This window comes from Anoplopoma fimbria, chromosome 14 (genome assembly GCF_027596085.1).
Source record: "Anoplopoma fimbria isolate UVic2021 breed Golden Eagle Sablefish chromosome 14, Afim_UVic_2022, whole genome shotgun sequence".
NCBI classification, from domain to species: Eukaryota; Metazoa; Chordata; class Actinopteri; order Perciformes; family Anoplopomatidae; genus Anoplopoma; species Anoplopoma fimbria.
In genome coordinates, this window is record NC_072462.1 from 22,976,429 (window position 1) to 22,999,536 (window position 23,108).

Genomic DNA, 23,108 nt, shown 5'->3' on the forward strand with positions numbered 1-23,108 from the left:
TATATAAAATATGTGCAACAGTGTTTTAAATTATAGTACAAAAGGAAAACTTTGGTTATAGTATGAATGAGAGGATAAAAGGAAGTGGTATGGTAATGTGCAAAAGCAGCACAACTAAAAGATCCATGTAATTTATACATGGTGGAGTGCGGAGAAGATTTTGATCTAGATACAGAACAGAAAAGGCAGGTGGCTAAATAAAATAATAAATAATATTTTTACTGAACTTTGAGCACTGATGTCTTAAGAAATAAAACTTGGTCATGACATGGTATTGTAAGAGGAGACACCACCATGCAGGAATAACTCTGATAAGCAAATGCAGTCTTTAGTAGATTTACTCTGACGGTTTTGGTTGAATGGGGAACAATTGATTACATGCTCTTTCAGGTTTTTCGCAAACTTTTTTTTGTTTTAATTTACTTAATTGACACTAATCCCAGCAATCCTCTGACTGATCAGTGGATACTCAAAATGATGCAGCCTACAGACTTTGAAAGGGAAGAAAATCTGCAGCTTCCTCTTAACTACAAGTGGGTTTTAATACTCAATGTACACAGTAGAAGAACAGCATCTGCTTATGCAGGGATCAACGATGCAAAAAACTAATTCCAGGTTACTAACCTTTCCTTGAACTCAAGAAAGATCTTCCCCAGGCTGCTTCCTCCACTGAGCATGGTCTGGTCGATGGCTCGCAGGAGGGCAAAGTGGACTTTTATTACATCCTGAGTGTACATCAAAATAAATATTAGAATTTACCCATTCTACTACAATGCATCTTTAAAACATAGTTTTAAACATAGAAAGAACCACTCTGTAGATAGTTATTTCCTATTCAACAAACTCAATATATTTTACTAACTTTAAAAGTAAATGGTACTCGAATTAGCTTTCACCCCAGAATTTAAACATGAAGTTGATTCTCACTTGCATAACCTGCTCATCTATATATATATATATATATATATATATATATATATATATATATATATATATAGCATCTGTAGATATTTGTTAAAGCATGGTAAAACATTTGTTGAACATTTCTATATACATGACATTAGTTGAGCTTTAGAATGTTAAACAAAGATTCATGAAATGATGTGTCGAATATTTTGATTTTGAACATATTTTCTACATTCATTCAACTAAATTGGTCTGTGAATGTAGGTATGTTGATAAATTGTCCCATATACTCTTTAGATAAGTTAAACATGTACAGACTAATTGAAACAGATGAATTGTTGAATCTCAACTAATTAGCTGTTAACATGTTAGAAATGCTTCATTTGTAGGCAGACTATACAAAAAAAAGTGTTGTGTTGTACCCAATGTTCCTTTAGGTGTTCACAGTTTGGTAATTGGCACATTACTGAAATGTTGCTTTTGGTTAATCAATTGATTAATAATCAAATTGTACAGCAAGAATTACAGTCCATGAGCTAGCTTTTCAAAAAGAATGAAAATACATATAATATTTTGTTTACCCCCATGAACTGTGACATTAAAATTGCAGTGAAAATCAAAGCGTGAGTATAAATATACATAATCTACAACACACCCTGTCATTCACTTGGCCACCCATACACATATTGAATTATTCACTCTGTGTGCGGTACATTCAGGCGTGCTGTATGCAACGTTTTCTTTGCTTGAGCGGGTACTCACCTCAAGATTGACAAAGATAGCCTCCATGTCCTGTGGACTCATGACTTGCTTCAACGGGATCATGTAATTCTAAAGAGAAACAAGAGAGAAAACAGAGAAAAGAGTAAATATCAAATGTCCCTCTTGAGAAACGAATTTGGTACCCAGAGTTGTCACTCTTTTATTTAAAAATGTATGGATGAAATGCAATAAAGCTCTGGTCAAGCTTTTAGCAGACCTGTTTCGCACTACATTGTAGAAGATGGAACCACCATATTGTTGTTTACAGGGTTTATTTGATTTCAGGATATGACCCGGTATATTCCGTCAGTTCACAGTAGAAAGCTCTTCCCTATGCTGCACTTATGCTTCCAGAAGAGAAACCTGCCTATTGTTTTCTCCAACATTGTTTTATGGTTGTCACATTCCATCATCATAAACAATAACAAATAGATCAACGCAATAAGAAGCAATGAAGAAATGAGGCTTTATTAACCCCAACTCAATTAAGCTTAACGAGTCCTCTGATCATGAGAGGGTTATTTATTCTCATTTAGTCCTGCGTTGGGCCGACACGGCGAACACAGAATGCACATTTGGTTTAATGAAATTAGCGGAGCGGGTGATTTGTGGCGCTCCATCAAACTGCGAATGAAATCTGTCAATGCGGAAAGTGATGTGTTAGCAGCGCTGATCTCAACAATGGCTCATTATCACACTGAGAGAGATGGTGCATGTGTGTGAGTTTATGACTCTTTACGCACACATAATCCGTTGTTTTATGGGGATGCACGTTGAGTTTGTCGGCTTTTCTCGGCCTTAGGGGTGTCCAATGTTACCACAAGTGTAATAACTAACTACTGTTATGCAACAGTAACACAGAAGGAAGTATATAAACTCTGATGGGTAGGTGAAAAACACAGCAGTGGGAGGTGAAGATGTTTGTGAAAATTATGTAAAATTTGCATGCAATTTTAGGTGATGTAATATGTGTAATGTGTAAGTAATAGCTTATTTTTTGGGGTTAGCTGTACGCTGGATACTGTATTGGATAATGTGTTCACTATGCAACAACAATATATTCTCACGGCTGTGATGTGCGTGTCTATACTTAAAGCCCCACGGATCAATGTCTCCTGTGGGGGCTGAGCCAATAATAAACCTATTGATCAGCTCCTGTGACATTTGCACCCCCCAATTAATGTGCCGATAGCTGACATTTCCATGCTGTGACCTGGCCCACAGGCCTGAGACACCAACAAAGAAGAAGTGACAAAAGGAAACTCTAACACAGCATTGCATGTGCACTCACCTTCTCAATGTCCTCTAAAGTCTTGTAGTACTTTGCTTCCGTCTCATGGATCTCAACCAAGCAGCAATTTCTCTTGTCATCTTCTGTCATACCCATTTTCTATGGTGAGATAAGCAAATATAAAAAGTCAGGACAATGTGACTGCATGATTTTGGATCAACTTTTAACATAGTCCAGGTCTACATTTGTTTCCTTGTGATAACTGTTTTTTGTAATGATTGCAGGGAATTGCATGATATTTATACAAAAAAAGAGTTCAAGCTGATGTCAGTTTCCCAATGATTATCTATCTAAATTTGTAACGTACAAACACAGTTTTTCTTTTATTCATTTTTTAAAGGCCCATACAGTGGCTTTTTATGTTTCAGTCAATTCTCAAAACACGTATATCATCATTTTGCAAACCTTGCTGCTGTGTTTTGGACTTTGCGATCAATGGTTTCTATTCATTTCCACAGTTTGAGTTGTGTAATCTATCAAATTGCATTATATGTATGAGATAATCCAGTGCCGACTTTTCCCAATCAATTTACCATGCAACCATAATGTTACATTGACAACAATGAATGAGGACTTGATGTTGACTGTGATGGATTCAAGAGTCTGTTCTACTTTATTTCAACAGGGTAATCTATTCGCAATAAATTCTGCTTTCCAAGGAGTCCAAGACCAAAAAAAAAAGATTGGATTTGCTAATAGATTCTTATACAGTCCTCAAATGAATGGGAAGCAATAGCTAGTGACACAAAAGGAAAAATGCATTAAAAAAAATCTAAAATGGTAAAGTCTGTGTTTCTACATGGTTGGTAAACAAGTAAACACTGTTAAACCCTCAGGATTAACAGTTCTCTACAAACATATATGACTGCAGTTTGCTGGCAAGGAGTATGTGATGACACTGACTTTGGTGAGAAAAGGAGGCGTATGAGCTTTTTTGTGTCACTGTAAGTGTGTGCTGGCTGGCTGAACAAGGTATATATATGCATATGTAGATGAATATGGAGTTTTTAAGTCATAGCCATGCAAGCGGGCACATTTTGAGTGGGTGGTGGAGGATGGGGAAAAGTTACAAATTGGTCTACTCAAAGTTTCTCAAGAGACCTGATATCTGTGTAGGTCGTATGAACATGAATATAAATCAACCCAGTCTCACACCTTTCACATATGCATCACCAAGCTTTCAACTGACTCCAATGTAAAGCCTTCCATTACTATATAAGATCTAAATGGCAAGAAAGTCAGCATTAGCTCAAACAAACACAGGACTATAACACAGGAGACCCAGTTTTAGTTTCCTGATTAAAATCAAAGGAATGTCGAGTTATATTGTTATAGTTTTTTTATGCAACTTTTGCCAGATGGGTAAGAAGTGCAGTTATTTAAAGTGTACTTTTTTTTAACCCAAACAACAAAAAAAATTCTAAGCCTATCCAAGAGGTTTTGCTATAAGTTAACGTACATCGGAAGTTTATTTTGAGAGGAAAATGTATGCATGTAACGAGCGGAACGAGATGAAACGCTGACCCTGAGTCCAAAACTGATGCTAGAGGTAGAAAGATATAGACAGAGGCTTCATTTCTATAGATCTATTCTATGCTGTGGGAGTGATTTGAGCAGGACTATGTAGTAACTAGCAAAGCCATCTGGACAGATTTGGCATTAATTAACCAGTGCAGATAACACAAAAACTGGGACTTGTAATTTAGACATACAAGACTAGTGAAGGCTTCGATCCAAAATATAGTCAACCAATCAGAAGTGGGGCGCAAAGCCAGCAAAATAACGTTTATTTGTCTCATGCTTTCGATGTGGCAGCTGGCGGTCCTCGCTGATGTCAGCTAACACTGCAGTCACCGAGCTGAAGTCACAACCGTCTCCAAAGGGCCCTGAGTCAGACTTTGGACCAGATGGGGTCTCCTTTACCCCCCAGGCACGGGTCAATAATCTAACTGGCAGGCCATTCTCTTGGGATACTATGAGTTTGTTTTAAATGAAGTGGTAGAGGGAGTTAGCTGACAGGGTGGGGTGAGTCACAAGCACAGCGGCACTCACCTGCATGTATCTGATCTGCAGCATGGGAAAGGCAAAGCAGTACAAGTCAGAGGTCAAACTAATCACCAGTTGTGTAAGAGATCTGAGTTTGCTTAGAGATATGAAATCATGCAAATACAAAGGTAAGTCTTCCTAGAAGAAGTGTGTGTCTCTTCTTTTTGCAGTATAAGTTCATTGAATCTTTCCTGGTGACAAGTATTGTCTAATGGACACCATATAAACAAGCATCTGTGTCTAAGGTGACTAAGAAAGTGCAACCCTTCAGTCATATGCCTTCAGCAAGCAGCAGATTCAAAATATGACAAACAATTACCTCGTCAATAATTCACAAAAGAAAACAACTAATGATAAAAGAGCAGGAATTGTGCCAACGTTTTCTCACCATGGGTTGTCGTACTTCCACCTTAATGATGTCCTCATAGATGTCATCCCCATCGTCCTCACACGGCACACAGTCGTAGATGTCATCCTCACCCAAGTCATGTTCACTAGGGAAAAACACACGCACACAAGTTGGATGAACAAATGAACTCAAAGGATGGATCCTTTTACTGCGCCAAAAACAAAAAAAGGCACCTATGTCCACTTTAAACTGCTCTGACAGCCGAGAGGCTCTTAGCAGTCACACCAGTACGAGATCATTACCTCTCCAGAGCCCTACCTGGAGAGCGATATTGGTGTTCAAGGCAAGGGGACGCAGCACCTGATGTTCACAAACCTCCACTGAGTACTGTTATTGAGTGGCATTTCCCTTTAATGTGTTTATGCCGCTTTGGCACCCTGCTAGCTAACTGACCTTTAATTAGGCAAGCAGCCAGCAGAGCACAGACAGTCACTGTGGAGAGGAGCGCCTTTTGGGGAAAGGCCGTCATGCTCAGGGAGCCCACACTGCATCTCCCTTTGTCCTGTAAAAGCAATTATTGTTTGGGGAAACTTACCGAGGCAGTGGAGAAGCCTCAGCAGGAACACGCCTTGGCAATGGGCTCATATCGATGCAGTTAATCAGGGAGCTTTAGGTTGCCGAAAAGGAAATTAATGATTAAGTACTGTAAATAAATAAAAGTAGTGGGAGTTGCCTGCTAAATAATGGATGACCAGGGTTCTAGCTTGGCAGCTGCCTGCTTGTTTAAACGAAATTCCATTCACCTTAAATGTACTGAGTTGAAGGGCGAATAATGCTCACATTTAATGTTGCCATGGATTCAGAGCATCACTCTGAAGGCTACAACTTGAGCCCTGTTCATTTTTTACATATAGATGCTTACATTGGAGCATATTGGCATCATTAAATATGCAGATTTTGTGTATAAGCAGTTCATGTTTGCAATGTACCCATGTAGTGGACAAAAAAATATGAATGGATTTCTTTGATACTTAAGAAAACTTGGGGCTGGACTTACAAGGAGCATGTTTTATCTATGATTTCTAAGCAGATTTTTGGACATTAAGTCAATGGACATAAACATGGAGAGAATATTCTCACACTGAATCTAAGTGTATCATATGTCTGCTCTGATTTGGGTTTTAAAGTACCATAATAGCTCTAACATCTGATTGTTTTGTATAGCAGGCAAAATCAGCAGGTCACACTATACTAACTAACCTCCTGTTGTTTAAGAACACTGCCACGCACCTGTCCCTTTCAACCGCTACCTTTTTGAATTTTTGGGGAAATAAATGAATCAATACTATAAAGTTTGTACTGTCTCTACTGTAAAGTTGCTACTTCCTCCAGTTGCTCAGAAAAGGATAACCAGGGTTCCAGCTTGGCAAGTGGCCTCCGTGCTTAAATGCCCTTGAGCATGACATTCAATGCGTACAAGCACGGGGGATTCTGTTTTGTGCTTGACCTGGCCTGAGTGGGGGCAAGCAAGGACAGGATTACCGTTCTTGGATGAATAGTGCCTCATCTGGATGTATCTGTACGATCAACAGCCTGTATGCCTAACTGTTCGAGGAAAATAATTCAATACTTGCCTAATCGGGCCATAGCGCCAACAATTTCAATCGGACATCTGTGAAATAGGATATTTTGTAAGGATTTTGCAAGCTTTATTGATTCATGAATATTCTAAAACAAGATTTATGGGCACGTTTGGAAAAAAAATCCAAGTTATTGGGTTTTCTCCACTGTGGCATGGCTGCATATGACCTTCTTCATCTGCCACCATTGCCAAGATATTCCTCCTTCCACAGTTTGTGTGAAAAGGGGATACAAATCAGAAATGATAGAACTGACCTCAATCAAACATTCAGCTGTTTGAAGTTTTAATTGAGGTGGCCTGGTTCACTGTCTGCACTGTGCTTCTGCTTTTCTTCATTAAGTTAAAGCGGCTCATGTTGAACATGGAGAAGGCTGTGTGGGAGGCCCAAGCTGTCCCATCAGTGTCTCCTCTCTGAACTCTGAGATAACAGCAAGCTCCACAGTGACTGATGTGATGCACAGCAGGGAAGCAAAAAAGGAAAATGTTGTACTTTTCATTTCTGCTCTAATCCCTCGGAGACAGTACTATACGATGGAGGTATAGTGGGGTGATGTGAATATGACCTATGCAGAGATCTAAGAGGAGCAGGATCTCTCCAGGTTAGTGCATGGAGGAGTAGTTGATAAGACAGTCTGGGGGCTTTTTTTGTTATTTTTTATAAAAAGCAGTCATTACTGTCACAATAGAACCATATTAATAATTAAAATTGAATAGAAAATAGAAAAAAATTGAAAAAAATTGAATTGGAAATGTTTTGGTGGTTTCCTTCCTCTATAGCTTTTAATCCATTGAGCCACTGAAATGGCTGAGGGCTCAACAGGTTTGAAGAAAAGCTTCCTATTGACTAGTAAATTCATTTAGTTTCTCTGATGTGACTTTTGCTTATGCATTGTACAAGGCTGCTATTTCTGCCCTTTTCTTTGATTTTGTTTAAATTTAAATCTTAAAATATTTTTCCAAATATTAATCAGAGGGATCAGTATTCTAATGACTGTGTATGCCCCACTCACTTTTCCTGATTGTTTCCAATCATCAGTCTCTAGACTCCAGAATTCTAATTGGTTATGTCATTAACGAACCTCTTAACTGACCGGCTGTTTTCACTGTCAATACGCATTTATCGTAAAGTCAAATAACTAGAATGAACTCCATATCAAGTTCTTACTGTAGTAACCTCAAAAACTAATATACATATTGTACCTGCTAATGAAAAAGCTTGTTTGACAAAAAAGGGTACGAAGGGTAAGAACTATTATAAGGTTATGATAATTTGTTGTATTCTATATTGTCTAATCTATTCTTATTGAATTGTATTCCATGTAAAGCACTGGTAAAGCACTGGTGAATGTATTGCGAAAAATACTGTATAAACAATATACCTTCACACGCACAAGATATTCACAGGAAATGGACAATTACTTGGAGACAAAATGTCAGTCCACGTTTTAGACTTTGATCTTTAGTTTAGGATTAAGCCAAGATTAATGCTACAACAACGGTTGGGGTTTAGACATGTAGTATTGATGGTTAATGTTAATGTTTCAGTGTGTGTGTGTGTGTTTGTTCTTAGAAAGACAAAGCGGAAGGACATTATTCTTGCCAGTGTAAATCTGTCGCACCATAACTTTACAATTTACGTCCCTTTGTCTCTTGGACATTAATAAATCATTTAAATGCACCTTGTGTGTGCTTGTACATGTGCATGCATCACAATGCAGCAGTGAGATAGAAAGTGGGGGCAAAGACCTGAGGACTCATGAATTAGGTCTGATTTTCTGTCTGATTACACAGTGACACGGCCGAGGGGTGTCCATGGTGTCTGCACGCAATCGGCCCGCAAGCCTTTGCTCCAAAGCCTCAATGACATAGAGTTACATCAGGGGAGAGGAGGGACGGAGTATGACTCAACATATCAGAGCTACTGAGTACAGGTCTCCAAAGGCTGGGATGCCTTACAGGTTTATATTTAAATAACATTGTGCTTTTCAAAACAAAACAAAAATACGAGAGCCTTAATATACTGTCTGCATCAGAGCATGTAACATCATGCGCTGCTGTCACATTGCATCTATATAGCCGATAAAACTGACACAAAAAACTACAAAAACAAACAAAAAACGCTGCAAAACATCTAAAGTTTAAGGTCCCTGGAGGTTGCATGTATCACTATAACATGGCGGATGAAATGCACAACAAACTAACTGACTGGTGCCTTATCATCAATGAGGCCAAATTGTGCGGCACCACAGGAAAGTCATGTGGGCATTAAATCGTAAGGGCTTATTTTCTCAGGAGCATAAATTCCCAGTAAACTCCACTGCATTAGATTTTGAAATTCTGTTTTTACTCAGGAAGGTTTGGCCTCCTTCACATTTGACCTCTGTAAACATTATTAAACATGAGTTTATGGTCTCAATAAATAATAGTTTCAAGTCTTATTCAATACAACATGATGATCTTTTAGTAAATTGTGGTCCCATTTAGAGAAAAATATACATCAAACAGGATATGTTTTAAAGCGTGGCTACCTTGTGATTAACAGGGGTGTGTTTTGGCCTTACGCCTTTAACCCTTTCACAGTGTGTTTTATTTATATATTTATGAAAAGTTAATTAAAACCTTTTTGTTCACCTGAAAATGACTCATTCAGTGTTCGGTTGTACTGAAATCCACCCTCTAGTTTCACTTTTAGTTGCAAAAATCCAAGATGGCCACGGCCAAATACCAAAATCATGATGGCTAAAATGTCAAACTCAATGCTTCAAAACAGCAGTCAAAAAACAAATGGGTGCAATCAAGGTGACTATGTCCACTTCTTATATGCAATTTATGGTTCTCATTGGCCATCTCTAGCTTAATAGTGTATTCTGAGTGTGGTCGTGCTGTAATATTATAAGGTATACAAGTTGATTTATTCTTATAAGTTGAATTTAAAACACATGTTGGTAAATTATGTCTACTGGGTTCCATCCATTTTTGAGTTATTGACTTTTCATGCCAACCTGCCCAAGGGCTTTATGGCACAAAACAAACTGCAAAAGAGTGACACAAAGGGCTTGTGACACTGTTTGCTTCGGAATGGAAATCTATGTCTGCCTTTCACAGAGGAAAAGGTCCCTTGGCGACTGTGTCCGATCCACCCCCATTTCATGCTTTGTCAAGTTCAGGATGGAGTCATTCCAGACAGCAAGAACTCTGAGTTAAAAGACATGAAGACTTGACATCACAAAGCCAAAGGGAGGAAGTACGGATGAGGTTTACCACATTAACCCAGGAGACCTCGATTAGGTAGAAGCTGGCCTCTACCTGTCTCAGAAACGCCTGCAAACAGATGTGGTGCAGCAGAAATCAAGCTGGAGCGTGCCTCGCGAATACACATATACCTGCACCCACCATAGAATCTCAGTGCCATTCATTTACAGCTGTAATTTCCAAGTGAGCTCATACTGTCAGCCTTAAACCTCAGTTTACCTCGCTTGACATGAATTTTTCTGACATGATCTTTTGAAAATATGGAAATCATCCAGCAAGGTAGGTGACCTCTGCTAAATCCTCAAAAATGATACACGGTCAACCACAAACGTTCTCTCTTATGTTAAAGGCCAAGCCTTAAATATCTATCTAACCAGTTATATCTTTAAATACAATGATCAATACATCAGTCACCATTACATTAGTGAGTAGTGAACCTCCAGCTATCTTCAGAGACCTCCACCAGTCCACCAGTTCATGTCTTTTGGTAGCTCCAGATTTAAAATGAAAGGTAGATCGATCTTTTGCTGCCTGGTCTGCTGGAACAGTCTTCCATTTAACGTTTGGCCTGCTGGCATGAACTCGGTTTTTAAATCTCCCCTTAAAATCAATTTTTATAGATTGCTTTCCATTGCACTTAGTATCCTTTGTTGTCTTATCACTGAACTTAATGATGCCATTTTATTGATTTTTATTGTTTGCCATTATATTGCTATTCCATGCAGCTTCATTTTCTCACGCTAAATATTTTGGGCGACAATATTGCTGTTTTATTTCTTACATGCTGTTATTTTTATGACACCATATGGGCTGTCATTGTATTATTTTCTTCATCTGAGATGCTCTTAAATAGAACTGCATCTATAAAAATACTATTATTACTGCAGTGAGATCATCATTCCCCTCTCCCTCACTCTAGCAGTTCCGTCATGCATCCATTTTAAATTATGCATGCATCAATATTTCAGGCTAATTAATAAGTCTTTCAGAGCAGGGTTATTGCTAGCATGGCCTGTGTGCTAAGTGTGTCCAACTGTATTAGTTGCAGGACCTGCTGATGAATCAATTATGTGTCTGTCCACTGATGAAACTAAATGCAAACATGTTTTTGTAAAAGGTCAAGAGCAGCCATGCTGCAGAGTAGCATGATTAATTAAATGAGACCCAGCCCTCTGCACTTAGAGGTGACACAAAGAGCACAGTGTTACAACACTATTGACCATTTCAGAAAAAAACAAACAAAAAAGAGATGAAAAAAACAAACAGGCGGTAACCTCCAGATCTAAAAAGTGAATCCAATGTGGAGGTGCCTTAAACTTGCATTTCTTCTAATTGCCTCTGGTTGCAAACAGAAGTCTGATTCTATAAATGTCTATGAGAAAAGTATCCTCCTTTTCACTTGATTTAATACCTCAGTAAATATTGTTAACATGGGTTTATGGATTCAATCGCTAGTGTCAAGTCTTATTCAATACGGCATGATGTTCATCTAGTAAACTATGGTTACATTGAGAGTAAAATAGACGATAAAGCAGGGTAAACTTTAGGGTGGGGCTACCATGTGAATGGCATGACTCTACCAAGGCGTTGTTCAGCCTGGTTGTTCTGTCTTTAGGATTTTTGTTTTCAGTTCCTGAGTGTAAATTGTAACATTTTAGTCTCCAATTGTACTCAGCTCAACCCTCTCGTTTCACTTTTGTTAGGTATTAATGGCCTGAACGGCAAACTCAAGGCTTCAAAATTGTAGTCCACAAACCAATGGGTGACTTCACAGTGACTAAATCTACCTTTAATATACATTTTAAGGCTAAACCCCATTAATGGAAAGTGGAGATTTTGCGGGTTTGAGGAAAATTAAAGACATAAACACCAGCTATAGAAATAATACAGCAAATTACAAACTCACTTTTATGCTCATTTGGATACCATGCACTCGCTTCTGCGACATTTTTAACAAATTAAAGTAACTGTAGTATGCGGTTGACATTTATTTATGATGGATGAAGAAACTAAGCCTATTTGATATTTCCTGATGCATTTAGGGACATGTCAGGAAAGGTCTGACTTCTTCTTTTTTTTGTTTTGTCTGTTCTTTTTAATAGCATATTCAGATTCAGATTTTTGGTATGTGAAATCTTTGAATCAACATGTTTTAAGTATTCTCTCTAATCTCTTCACGGTCACTTTTTTTGCAGGATTCAGTTCCGTTTTCAAGGTAAGGAACCATGTTCGAAACTAGCAGGGCTAAATGTTTGGCTAAAATGCACTCTAATCCAGCATTAGCCTGCTTGGCTGGCACCCATCTCCTCTAGCAAGAGCACATTCCTCATCTCCTGAAGAACGCCATGATCAAGTATTCTGCAGGCATATAGCTATAGCCCGCATGGTCTCCTTCCTATCTCCCCCCTCTCCTGCCTCCCATCTTTCTGTGATAAATGACACCCATCTCAGAGCAGTAGACTAATTATTCTCCATTAATCTGAGTTGAGTGGCTGCTGTCACCGCTAGAACCCCTGCAAACTCCAAGACCGACTTTTCTCTCTTTCGCACATAGCAAAACCCACCCTTCCACCACACACACATACACTCACACACCAAACCAGGAAGCCATCCACCGAGTCAGGCGGAGAGGCAACCACACCAGAAGTCAGAGCAGGGATGGTGTCACCATGGCAACGGGCAGAGTGACATAGAATCCACACTTACGTAATTAAGCAGTTAGAGAAAATTGGAAGAAGTGGCAATCACGCTGAAACAGGTGATAGGTAGAGAATTGTTAAGTCTGTATATATATTCACATACACACATATGTATTATTAGTTTTATGGACTGTGGCTTATTTACAGCATGTTGAGACACTCCATTTTTACCCAGTTTAAAAGCATATTCTGGTCTAAATGTAATAAACAATGATGTGAATATGATTTTATTTTTTTATCTGCTGGAACATAAAAATCAAGATAAAAATATAGTTAAAGCGATCCAAGGTTTTAAAATTGTATTGTTCCATGACAATATCTAAATACTAACAATAGTCTGTCTTGGTTATGATGTCTGAATGATGTGTATGTGTGTGTTTGTTTGTAATTGTAATAATCACAAAAATATATTTAAAGTTACATAGCAGGGTCTTCCCTCCAATTTGGCAACAGAGAGCTGGTCCCCACAATGTAAAGTACTTTATTTGACGGTTTTTGACTTGATTTTGTGTTATTTTAGGTTTGGTTTAAGCTGAATAAAAGTAAGGGTTGGGGTAAGGTGTGTGGTTTTTAAAGTGTAGGGTTAAGGGAAGTCTCAAGAGAATTAATTTGAGTTAATTAAGTTGATAAAACGTCAACTTAAGTGACAAAAACAAGTGTGTACGTGTGGTGTATATTTGTTGTGCAATGAATACTTACTCTGCCAGCTCTTCAAGGCTCCGGTAGACATCATCCTCATTCAGAGCTGTGTCCTCTGATGGAAAGGACCTGGCACACGCACACACACACACACACACACAGACAGGAAGAGTGAGAGAGTAGAAAATATTAGTACACACACCACAGTTTCCCAGGTAGAAAAATAACCAGTCATGAAAACTGCGTGTTGGTATCTGCCAGGTTGTCACTCTTAGCTCCATCATTTCTAGCAGCGCAGCAGCAGGACGTATTGAACAGAGGAGCCCATCAGTCACAAAACACCATAGTCAAAACACATCAACACAGTGTTACTGACAGATAAAAAACCTGCCATCTTTACTCAGCCAACTTTCTCAGGAACTCAGGACGAAAAACAGCCTTTTTTTTCAATGGATGGTCAGGCATTCTTATCAATCCTCTCAGGGTGTTTGAGCTGCTTTCATGGACCCTCAGGGACAATGCAGAGCAAGATGAAGTATTATTGAAAATGACAAAGTTTAGAAAAGTCCTCTTTTATTTTTTTACAAAGCAAAAGTGAGCTTATCCACCTTCTGTATATGTACACTTGTATTTAATGACATTCACTGCAAGCTATATAGCATAAATAAAAGCATTCGTGTCAGCCCATCGTACAGTAATCTGAATCGAAAAATGTTCTTGAATTTCTCATTCTCCCCACGCAGTGTCAACAAACACAATTATACTCCTGGGAAGTGGCAGGGCATAAAACGGATGACTAATCAATTAGCTCATTTAACGGGATGGATTTATATTGTATCTTTTTAAAGATATCTGCTTTCTGCAAACATTATTGTGAAGTGCGTGATTAGATCTCGATTGGCCAACCGTGTTTATGGTGTGCCGTTTTTTTCCATTCTTTTACAGGAGCTGATTGCTACAAATTATAGCCTATTAGCTTAATGTTGTGCACAATTGAAGCTCATTAAAATCAGTGAGGTCACGATCAGCGCTAATCATCAACCACGCTAAGTTACTGAAACGGAAAAAGTGTATTATTAAACTAATCCCTCTTATGTTTATGACAGATGCTCTGAGTGAATTTTTGTTAAGATGATTTTGTTTCCATCTTTGCTTTAATATGACCGTGTATAGACAGGGAAATGAGGGCGAAAGGGGCATGCGACAAAGGTCCCGAGGCTGGAATCGAACCTGTGATGTCGCATTAATTAGGAATAGCATAACATCTCTGCTGAAAAAGGCCTTCCATACTCTGGCTTTGTTTCGATAATGCAAGCTAAATCCTTTAACCTCCGAGCCGTAAGGATGGTAAAATGTGAAATGAGAACAAATTTTTGTGTGATAAAACTGTCAAATGTACTGTCATTATCTGCTCTAAAAGTAGGCAAATACCTCAATATACTATGACACTTTGTTACAGTTTAAGGAGTTTGTTGTTAGTCTTGTAAGTCTGTCTTCACCATGATTGCAGCATACTGCTGTTGTTATCGTCCTCTCCTCAAGCAATAAATCCCACACACGGCAGCAGCCAGCACTGGTTTCTGCTACGGTAAACAGCCCTGTAAGGTTGACCTTGACTCCTGTCTGAATAATGTAACTACTTATTACATGATTTGTTTTCTTACTGTCAAAGAGCAACACACAGACACACACACACAATCACCATTATTCAAGAAAGAGATGGAGAATGGAGGGATGGAGGGTGGGAGGGGAGCGTGGTGTGAGCTGCGCCTAAGTGTTTGACTATATAATCAGTAAAAAAACTGTGAATAATAATATACCTTCATTTTTTTCTCTGAAATTAAGTCCATTCGCAACATCTTCTGGGGTATTATCATAATTACAATTACATTTATACTTAAGAAGAATATATATTTATTTTATTTTAGTAAAAATGTAAGCAGCATTAAGAAAAATGACCTTAATCTGGCTTTATCAATAATATACTGTATATCGCCACTATTTTGGCACATGTTGTTTATAAAAAAAGAGAGAATAAGATACGACATTGAAGATTGGTAGAGATCCACGCAGGTTTGCCCTACAAGAAACATGTGGCCTGGGTCTACTTAATTGTCTCCTTCCAAAAAATAGAGTAACAATAATTTTTTGTGGAAGAGTTTTCTCTGTGTGTGTTGATTTTATAACGCTAATTTGTTTTTGGAATTATTACGTAAACGTAATATATTTTTAATGATGGTAGAGTAAATTTGTTTATAAAATGTACTCAATTAACTTCAGTTGAGGTAACTAAAATCCTATATAAAAGATGAAATTCATATATTCTAATGATGATATGCGGAGGAGATTGCTGGCAATTAATTTATTGCACAGCCACAAAATAAATGAATGAATGTGTCCATATGCAAAAGTACAAGAAAGATGTCATAGCGGGAAATAGATAAGACAGATAAAAAGAACGTCAGCATAATGTGTTGTAGCTGACTGTGAAGTGTGCTGGGGGAAGATATGGACAGTTCAGTGTCAGAGACCATATGTTCATCGCTCTCATAAAGGGCACTCTACTCTCTGTAAGCACTCATGTGAAATCCCTGGACTGTGTTTAATCCATGATATGATCAGATGACACTTTATTGTGATATCACGTCTTCGTAAAGAGCCAGAAGCAGTGACCTGTTGGTTACAGTGTGTATGTCAAAGGAGCAATAAAAACAGTAGTTTGTATTATCATTTTAGCTGTGCAGGTTTGTGTATGTGTGTGTGTCACAAATAGTTCACTGACAAAAGCACGATTAACATGGATTTTACAAAGACTTGTTTTTTTTAAATGCTTAAGAGCCAGGAAGTCTTAAAAATCTACATTTGAGTATAATTTTACCAGCCAAATAAAAACGTTTACACGATATTCAACCTTTGTTTAATTATCATGCATTTAATACTTAACTTCTTTCTTTATAGGGCTTGTATAAAGGCAATAAGGTAGTGCATGAATCTGTGCTAGGAGTTCACAGTTAATTACAATTCCTCCTCGGTATTTAGGAGGTTGGTTTATGGAGTTGTGCCGCTAACACTCTTTTGTCTTCTCTAAACTTCTTCACAGTACATTTTGTTTGGACACGCGCTTCCTTATTATGCACTAATAGCAACTGATTTAGTATAAAGTACATTAAAGTCCACACAGAGCAGGCAGAAGGGAAGATGGATGAGTCAAACAGATCGCTGTTCATGTCCTGTACGCAACTAAAAGTAAGTACGCCCTTGTCCTTAACCTTACTAAGTGGTTTTGTTGCCTAAACCTAACTCATGGTGAAGATGGAAGATTATTTTGAAGATAAACGATGCATGTAACAACCGTCTATTGACACCCCATCCCCGACACTTGCAAAAACTGATGCTAGAGGGGTACATAGAGCATCACAGTTTGAAGCTTAGGACCACTGAACCAAGCTGCGGCTTTTTGAACCATTGGAGATAGAGTGTGTTGGTTTCTGTGTGATGCCAGCAGTAAGCCTTTTTGTAATTAAAGCACACTGGAAAGAGTGTGTCAGCCATAAAGTTAAGGGATGCTCGGCTAAATCAAAGGTCAGCTGGTCACCCTCAGGCATGTGCATGCACACAGGCACAATACAAACAAGAACATGCACAGAATCCTGCAAACTCCACAGTCTCTACTCTGATTCATTAACTTTGCTAACTCTTCCATGTTTGGTGGACTTCATTAAAAATTCTGTATTTCCAAGAGCTAATTACAAGTACTATTATTAAGGAATCATAATACAAAAAAGTGTCTCATCTGATTTATGTTACTTTCTCACTCACCGTTATGAGAGCAAAGACAGCGCAGAAGGGGCTTTCTCAAGAGCGCAATAACACTCCCACATCTTATGGCCCCCTCCAATGAAATGTGCATTATATTATAAGTTATTAATGGAGTCCCGCAGGGCTAAATTTAATTACGTAGTAGTTTGCAGGGATCTGGGCTCATATGTATCACCCCAGTGTTGTTCTGCGGAGCCAAGCACTGCCCAATGCTGCCGTTTTCATTTCGCATAAATGATACAACCAGGTGTAATTGAACTGTGTTTATAATTTCATCAGGACTCCAATGATGAGCCGTCTCTTGGCTATTCAATAATGCTCTATTGTCCTGCAAGCCTTCCTGCATGTTGTTCATGTCATTACAATGTGCGATAAACCAGACTGGATTTGTGGTTTTCTACACAATCAGTTGTCTTTTCAGAGAATAAAGTGTCTTTGTTCATCTTTTATTCCTCTGATTAATCCCTACTCATGTTTTATTTTTCTCCGACCCTCCTGATTTGATAAATACAACTGATGCTTTTAGGTAAATGAGAAGTAAATTGCTCTCTTTGTTGGTTTATATTTTGCCATGGGATGTGTCCAACAAAATCAAACAGGCTGTGTGTGTTCAGCAGGTAGATTTATTTATGTTACAGGAGAATTTCTCTTTTCAAATCTTAGTCAAAAGATGCTTAGTTTGGCTGAAGTATTTGGTTTGAACAGCTATCTATTACTGAATGATTACTTTTATGATGTAACTTAGTTGTTTTGCTTCTGCTTTTCTTTTTCAAATTTTTCTGCTTCGTTAAACTTTCATTCTTGGTTTATCTGATTATCTATAGGATTTATTGAACTTTCTGTGGTTTTTTTTGGTTAGCTGTGTATCCTTTTGTTGGCTTTAGTTCATAATTTTCTGATAATTAAGGATTAATTATATGAAAACAAACAGAGGCACTGTTATTAGTATTAGTGCAATTAGTACACTTTTAATTCACCAATTCCATTTTTTTCCAAACCTTGAGAGTCTTTTAGTAAGTATGTTACATGTCAGCTGAAAATGTAAAGATAAAGAAAGAAAAAAAAGAATGAAAATTAACTCAGATTTAACCTGAGTGTTTCTTTCCAGGAATTTACAATTTTTAAGTCAATCATTTCAACTAAATTACATTTTATTTCAAGAAAACTCATAGGAAGTTATTAATAAATCATAAACTGTGTAATATTAAACAACAACTGTAATTTCCAGGGGGGCACTGAGAGGGGCATTTGTGATAGAATGTGTGCATTTGTTTTTGTATTTGTGTTACGGATTTAAAAAAGAGAATTCCTTAATTAAAGAAAGAAAATGCAGCGTGTCGTGGTAAGTACATAAAATAAAAAGATACACATAATCTCAATAAAGCTTTTTCTGGTTTAATTAAGGCAAACAATAACACAACAATGACTTAATGAGGGCACAGATTTCAAGTCCTCATCTTATCTGAGCAGTCGCTTCAAACAACCCTCTCTAGTCCTGCCTTTTCTCAGTGAATTTCACTGTTTAATGTCTAGCTTCTTCTTCCTTCCTTCCTTCCTTAAAGCCAATGCTCGGGTAAAGGGAATGTGTGCTGGACAAAGCCGCAGTGAGACGGTCCCATGGAAAAAAAAGCAGAACAACTGTGTAGCCGTCAGTTGGGAATGCAGCTCAAATGGTCAAAGTTGGAAGCAGATTCATGTCCCAGGACACGGCCTTGTTTCAAGGGTAGACAAATCACTGGAGCTTATTATACCATGCCTGTACATAAACCCTTCCAGTCTTGCCTGGGTAAGATGTGTGCAGAATTGGGACAGAAATAAATACGTGTAGATGCTCGTTCTTTGTATGTGTGAGCTTTTTTCCACAACTTTTACTAATGACATTGGCACACAATGAGTCTTTCAAACATGATTGAAACATGATAGTGGATGTGCATTGCGATTTCTGCATACTAATGTGTGTGATGTAATTCAGTGGCGTGAGGGGGCATAGCTGTGCTGACAGGATGAGGAAAGGGCTGGAGGGCTGGATGGATGGATGGAGGGAGGGAGGGAGAGAGTGAGGGAGTGAGGAAGAGTGCAAAAAGTGATTCTGTCCTACCCTGCTTTGCACTGCAACCTCCTCATTGTAAAAAACAATATAGAAACACATATACTGTATATTGTCCCTGTGCAGTCCAAAATAATGTAAACATCATCTTTCAGCAGAAACGCCTATTTCTTCCTCATCTTTATTTCATGGAAGAAGTAGCTTTGATTTCATAAATGGCTTTTCAGCTTTTTTGAAACGATTAGTTGATTGGTCTAGTCAATCATTTGATTAACAAAAAAAATGACTAACTACATTTTAAAGAAAGTAAATAAGAATTTGGGTCATATTTAAAATTGTAATGCAACACATTCTCTGGCTCTGGATTTGTTGCTTTTCCCTATTTTATATCATATCATCTTTTGGTCTTTTGATCTGACGAAAGAAGCAATTTGAAAACAGGGAATTAATGTTTTTTTCCCCAACCAAACCAGTGTGTGTGATTTTTGGAACAGTGGAAAGACTAACCAATATGGTTTTGGTGAATAAAACAGCATCACCAGTTGTTGGGCTGACAGTGGCTGGTGGAAAAATGTCAACATATCACCCAACAATAGCTCTAACTATGAATGTGATTTCGTTCTTTTTTTTTTATTCTTTCCTTTTTCTATGTATCCTATCTTTTATTTATATCATCAATTATCATACAAATTATATATTACATAGAAACATGATTCTTCCTCAGTTGGTTTTATGTGATTTTGTGAAGGAAGCTCCATCTCATGGTGACACCCTGCAATTGAATGAACGGGATTCTTTGCGGTGGAATATAGATTATTAATTGTTTGTGACTCATGCATTTTCTTTTCAGCAATGTAAATGTGTAAATATACAACAAATAAGTTGTATAGCTGCTCTCACACCCATATGTGTTTTTAATTGAGTACATTCACCCATACATAAAGTCATTATTTAACTTACGTTAAATTATTAATTAATTATTATTAAAGTAAAAGTACTCCTGAATTTGAAGTCATTCAGAACCATTGCAAAAGTAAGAAAGAAAATCATGTTCAAGGGAAGTATATACTGCACATACTGTCCATAAAGGACTATCATTAACTAAACCCCTCTAGAAACTTCCTCCTCATCTGTTCTCTGTCCTGATACTGAGCTGAGGTCTTTCGCACTCTACGTCCCTGATCCCGAGTCCAGCACACACACTATAACAGCATGGACCAGGCATGAACTAGGACAGTGAAGCGCGAGCAAGTTGAAGGTTAGAGTGTGGTTAGCTGAGGACAGAAAAGATAAGCGGTAGGGGGGGGGAATAACAGGATAGAGGATGACGCAGGCTTATAATGTAGATAAGCTGTGAGAAACACAAGGTCAATTCCCAGGACACACAAAGAGATGGGACCATGAGGCCTGAACACAAAGGATGTAGGATGTAGTTTTGATTTGATTGATGGTTTTTACAATGACTTGTTCACAGATGAAGGCATGTGGTAAATATTAAGGATGTAGGTTTTGTTTCAAAGACGTGGGGAGGGGGACACAATGAAGTAAGAGGTTCTTTAATGAGACCGAAAAACAAATAAACCAAAAATGACTACTTCAATCATTAAAAGTTATCAGTTATTCTCTTTGATTGACGTTCAATGCATCTTTTAATGAGAAGGCTAAGGAAACAAATTGTCACACTGTTAATCCATCACCAAATTATAGGATTTTCCAAATTCATGCAGAGGAGAGCAGAGTAAGTTATTTTATGAATGGTGTCTGCAAAGCATCTCGTCAGACCCATGTGAGGTGAAACCGGGGGCAAAAAAACACCATGAAGTAGATGAACAATTGAAAGGAAGCTTATCTTCATTTTTGTCGTAGACTCACTAATCTGTATTACGTAAAATGGATAGTAAGAGAGCATTTAGAGAGATTTAAAAAGTCACTCAAAGTTTAACTGTGAAGTGTGGAAACAATATTAGGAATGTTAACAAAGAGGACAATTCAAGCCCATGCAGAATCCTAATGGGGGTGTCTAAGTAAGACCAAAAACAAACAACATGACGGAGAAGAGAGTGTATGTATATTTGTATGTAGAGAGGTTATGTATATTTAATTGCGTGTTCAATGTTACTCTTAACATGCAGAGGAGCATGCAAAATGCTGTATACATTTTCCAACTGGTGCTGGAATGCTGACACAGTGAATGAGACATGAACTATCGATGCCTGATTTCAGCGGACACACATCCAAGACGAGATCAATTGGCTTCAACAGAACGTCAATGGACATGCCTTTGGCGCCATGTTACCAAGTGAGGAACCCTCTGACCACTTTAAAACACAATGGATGGCCTGATGGGAAGTCTGTGCATTAATGATCTGAGACTGTGGGGCTATTGTCTGGCAATTGAGAACTCCACACTGGGGTACCACAGCTTGACAAGATCCAATAAATCCCTTTCTAGAAAAGTTTCCATTATACATTATGTTCTTCTCTATTTGCTTCTTAAAAGGGACAGCCAATTAAGACGTTTAACACATTAAGTTTGACATTTCTTATCACAAAAACAGACAAAGTAGTATCCTTCTGAAGGTGAACTGAGACAGAGAAAAGATTCTGTGAGACGTGGAGGCGAAATTAAACGGATATGCACTTTGAAATAACAATTTCTGAAATGACATGAACATCCTGCCAGTAGACTTGGAGGACCTCTCTATATTGTACACTACTTGCATGTACAAATGAGTAATTGCAGTTGTCAGGCCTGTACACAGTTGACTGGGGCTTTGAGGCAATACAGAAGAGATCTGTCAGGTCCTTGAGACCTTTGAATGCAGCTGACCTTGCCCTGGGCAGATTTACCAAGACACGGGTGAGGGGCAGCTTTAGAAAGGCCAACTGGGGTCAGTGAACATCCATGTTATAGTGCATGGACTCGGACATAATTACACATTTGTCATCTGGGAATAATGTAGCGAAAGCATTAGGAGACATTGAAAAGCATGGTTTCTTTAAACAATCACCGAAAACCACATCGTTCCTCATAGCAAGATGCTGTGAAAATCATTATCATCAGATTTTCATCATTCTGCAAGCCTTGACTACATCATGTGTATAAAAGGTTCAGTCAGAAAAAGCAGCCAAAACAAAGCTGAAAATTTTGATAATACATCAAAAACAGTTAAATCTACATGTCTCATTTAAAATCTTGACCCAAATAAACTGTTTGAGGAAACCAGATACTGTAAAAAGCATTAAATTCTGTGCTCCTCAGCCAACTAGGAAGCCACGTGACAAAAATTCCCTGAAACTGAGCACAGTCCATTAGGGACAGAACAGGAGCGGCCGCAAGAAGAGGTTTTAAAACTGTAAATAGATGAATATATATAGTACCCAGAGCCTCCATTTTTTGTTCCAACATTGGTGACACTTTAGACACTTTGAAACATGTTGGATATATATAATACAGTTATATATACATTTTTGTGAAATAAATTATCAAATAAGTTCAGCTTGTTTTCTTTTGTTTTTTATGATTTATGGCATGGTAACTGTGTTATACTTAACAAAATCATTTTTTTTTAATTATCTTTACTTCTAGCTATGATTGTCCTTTTTTAAAAGAGGTGCAGCTCATATATATTGCAGTGAAAATCACAGCCACAGAG

At 38.0% G+C, this 23,108-nt stretch overlaps 1 protein-coding gene across 4 annotated transcripts in view; it reads right to left on the reverse strand.

Moving 5' to 3' along the window:
- vav2 (vav 2 guanine nucleotide exchange factor) overlaps positions 1-23,108 on the reverse strand; it is a 192,148-nt gene that overhangs the window by 32,323 nt on the left and 136,717 nt on the right. For all 4 annotated transcript variants that reach the window (XM_054612385.1, XM_054612383.1, XM_054612384.1 and 1 more), the window contains exons 4-8: positions 13,647-13,715; positions 5,394-5,499; positions 2,960-3,058; positions 1,669-1,737; positions 625-725 (exon numbers count right to left, since the gene is read on the reverse strand). In XM_054612385.1, the coding sequence (XP_054468360.1) occupies positions 625-725; positions 1,669-1,737; positions 2,960-3,058; positions 5,394-5,499; positions 13,647-13,715 (444 nt within the window). The remainder of the gene's footprint in view (positions 1-624; positions 726-1,668; positions 1,738-2,959; positions 3,059-5,393; positions 5,500-13,646; positions 13,716-23,108) is intronic.